The 2,393-nt window shown below is 59.3% G+C and overlaps 1 protein-coding gene across 1 annotated transcript; it reads left to right on the forward strand.

The window, feature by feature from the left end:
• The first annotated feature begins 108 nt into the window (after window positions 1-108).
• LOC113490745 (gamma-aminobutyric acid type B receptor subunit 1-like) lies at window positions 109-2,133 on the forward strand. The gene is made up of 5 exons (XM_026867319.1): window positions 109-118; window positions 164-339; window positions 436-564; window positions 812-955; window positions 1,114-2,133. Exons 1-5 carry the CDS (start codon window positions 109-111, stop codon window positions 1,363-1,365), a joined length of 711 nt encoding a protein of 236 aa, XP_026723120.1. The 3' UTR covers window positions 1,366-2,133.
• The last annotated feature ends 260 nt before the right edge of the window (window positions 2,134-2,393 follow it).

A 2,393-nucleotide genomic window follows, 5' to 3' on the forward strand; every position in this document is an offset into this window, starting at 1 on the left:
GGGGGGGGCTCAGGCCTCAGGACTGAGGGCTACAGGCAAATTTTGGGGTACAGGCAGGGTTGGGGACACAGGCACATCGTAGGGAGCCAAGGGGAGACCCAGGCACCCATGGAGCCAGGTCGGGGGGTCTCTGTTTGACGCCCTGTGGTTCCCCCCACCCTAGGCCAGGTTGGGGGGGGGACCCTGTTTGACCCCCCGTGGTCCCCCCCAGGGATATTTTACGGCTTCAAGGGGTTGCTGCTGCTGTTGGGCATCTTCCTGGCGTATGAGACCAAGAGCGTGTCCACGGAGAAGATCAACGACCACCGAGCGGTGGGCATGGCCATCTACAACGTAGCGGTAAGCCAGGGTGGCTATTTCGCCACCCCCACACCACCCCATCGTCACCCCACAACTCATGCGGTGACCCCAAAAACGTCCCCTTCCTCCCCACAGGTCCTCTGCCTCATCACGGCGCCCGTCACCATGATCCTCAGCAGCCAACAGGACGCGGCCTTCGCCTTCGCCTCGTTGGCCGTCGTCTTCTCCTCCTACATCACCTTGGTGGTCCTCTTCGTCCCCAAGGTGCTGGTGGGGAAAGGGCTGGAGAGGGGGGGGTGTGGGGTGTCTGGGTGTTTCTTTTGGGGTGGGGCAGGAACAGTTGTCCTACAGCCGCCCTTGGAGTGTCAAGGTGTTGCCTCTGTAGACGTGGAGGTTTCTTCTCCGGTAGGGTGATGGGAGTTGGCGATGACAGCCGGCAGGAGACAGTCGGGTGCGGGTGTTGCCTCTGTGGGGGGGACACGACACAGGGACGAGCAGGGGCCTGTTGCAGATGCGGCGCCTCATCACCCGAGGTGAGTGGCAGTCGGAGCAGCAGGACACCATGAAGACAGGGTCATCCACCAACAACAACGAGGAGGAGAAATCCCGACTGTTGGAGAAGGAGAACCGGGAGCTGGAGAAAATCATCGCCGAGGTGGGTTGGGAACGGGGCTGAAACCCCCAAAACGTGGTGGGTTGTAGCTTCAAGGTGTTGCTACCCATGCTAAGCGGGGTAGATCGCCTTTGGGGCACCACCACCCCAACAACAAACACCAACACCAACACCCCACCACCGAATTTGTCACCCGGCAGAAGGAGGAACGTGTCTCTGAGCTCCGCCAGCAGCTCCAGGACCGCCAGCAGCTCCGGTCCCGCCGCCGGTCGTCCAACCCCTCCCGTGAGGCTGACAACCATTTCTCACCGGGGTTAAGCGCCGCCACGGCCCCCCCGGCCCCCTTCTACCAGCCCAACCTCCCCCTGGTCCGTTGCCTGGTCTCGGAACAAGCCGACAAGCTCGGCCGGGGCAACTGCGACGGTAGCCGCGTTCATCTCCTCTATAAGTGACCCTCGGAGGGGCGGGGCTAAGAGCAGAGGGGAGGGGCTATTTGCCATGGGGTGGGGTCAGTGGGTGGGGCTAGGCAGGGAGGGCAGAGCCTCTTTGCCTTATTAATTTTTTTTTTTTAAAAAAAAGTCTTTTCTTCTTAATCTGGGGGTTCATGGCTCTGGCCAGGTCCCCCCCCACTTCCCGCAGGGCTCCAGGTGTCACCTGCCCTCCAACTGTTGTCAGGCGGAAAACTATGGGGTGGGGTCAGGGGGAAGAAGGGTGGTTCTTAATTAAGGGGGGGAAGAGCAGAGTGAGCGAGGGCTGAATTCACATGGAAACACCCCCCCCAAAACTCCCCTACAGCCACCCCATGGCCCCTACAGTCACCCTGTCTCCCCTACAGTCATCCCACCTCCCTCTCCACTCCAGCTGTAGCACACAGTCGGACAGTCCTGCTGACTCGTCCTCCTCCAACCTGTCCCTGCTACATCCCCACGACGTCCCCTCCATGTCCCCCCCCCACGCGCTGTTGCGCGCAACCGGAGTTCAGCTCCCGGTGTAGCAAACAACCACCCTGTTCATCCCCTGTTGACGGTGTTATTGTAGCCCAGTGTTGATACAGGTGATGCGGGGGGATGCAAGCTCAGGCCCGGGGATGCAGGTGGTTGTCTCGCAAGTGGTAATTCCTGTAGTTTAATGTCAGGCTGTAGTGTACAACTGAGTCTAGTTAAGTCTAGTCAGACTGTAGTGCACAACTTGTACGTACAATCAAATCGTATTGCACATCAGGATCGGTTACTGTAACGCGTGGTCCGGCTGTAGCCGACGGCTGGTTTGGCATCAGTTGTTGGTACAACTGGATTCAGGTTTTATGCTGTATTGTCCGACTGTAGCGCACAACCAGCTCCGGTGAGCACAGTCGGAGAGTCTGTGGCTGAGGCGTGAGCACAGGCGGAGAGTTTTTTATGCTGTCTCATCTGCCTGTAGCTCACACCCAGCTCCGGTGAGGTGTAAGCACAGGTGGAGAGTTTTTATGCTGTCTCATCTG

The sequence above is a fragment of the Athene cunicularia genome, unplaced genomic scaffold (genome assembly GCF_003259725.1).
Source record: "Athene cunicularia isolate RWA unplaced genomic scaffold, athCun1 SCF_262, whole genome shotgun sequence".
Classification (NCBI taxonomy): Eukaryota; Metazoa; Chordata; class Aves; order Strigiformes; family Strigidae; genus Athene; species Athene cunicularia.

What these genes read in the sequence shown, in the direction of transcription:
- LOC113490745 (XM_026867319.1), top strand. An exon ending in TGGCCATCTACAACGTAGCG is followed by an intron (nt 340 to 435) that starts GTAAGCCAGGGT and finishes TCCTCCCCACAG; the next exon opens with GTCCTCTGCCTCATCACGGC. An exon ending in TGGAGAAAATCATCGCCGAG is followed by an intron (nt 956 to 1,113) that starts GTGGGTTGGGAA and finishes GTCACCCGGCAG; the next exon opens with AAGGAGGAACGTGTCTCTGA.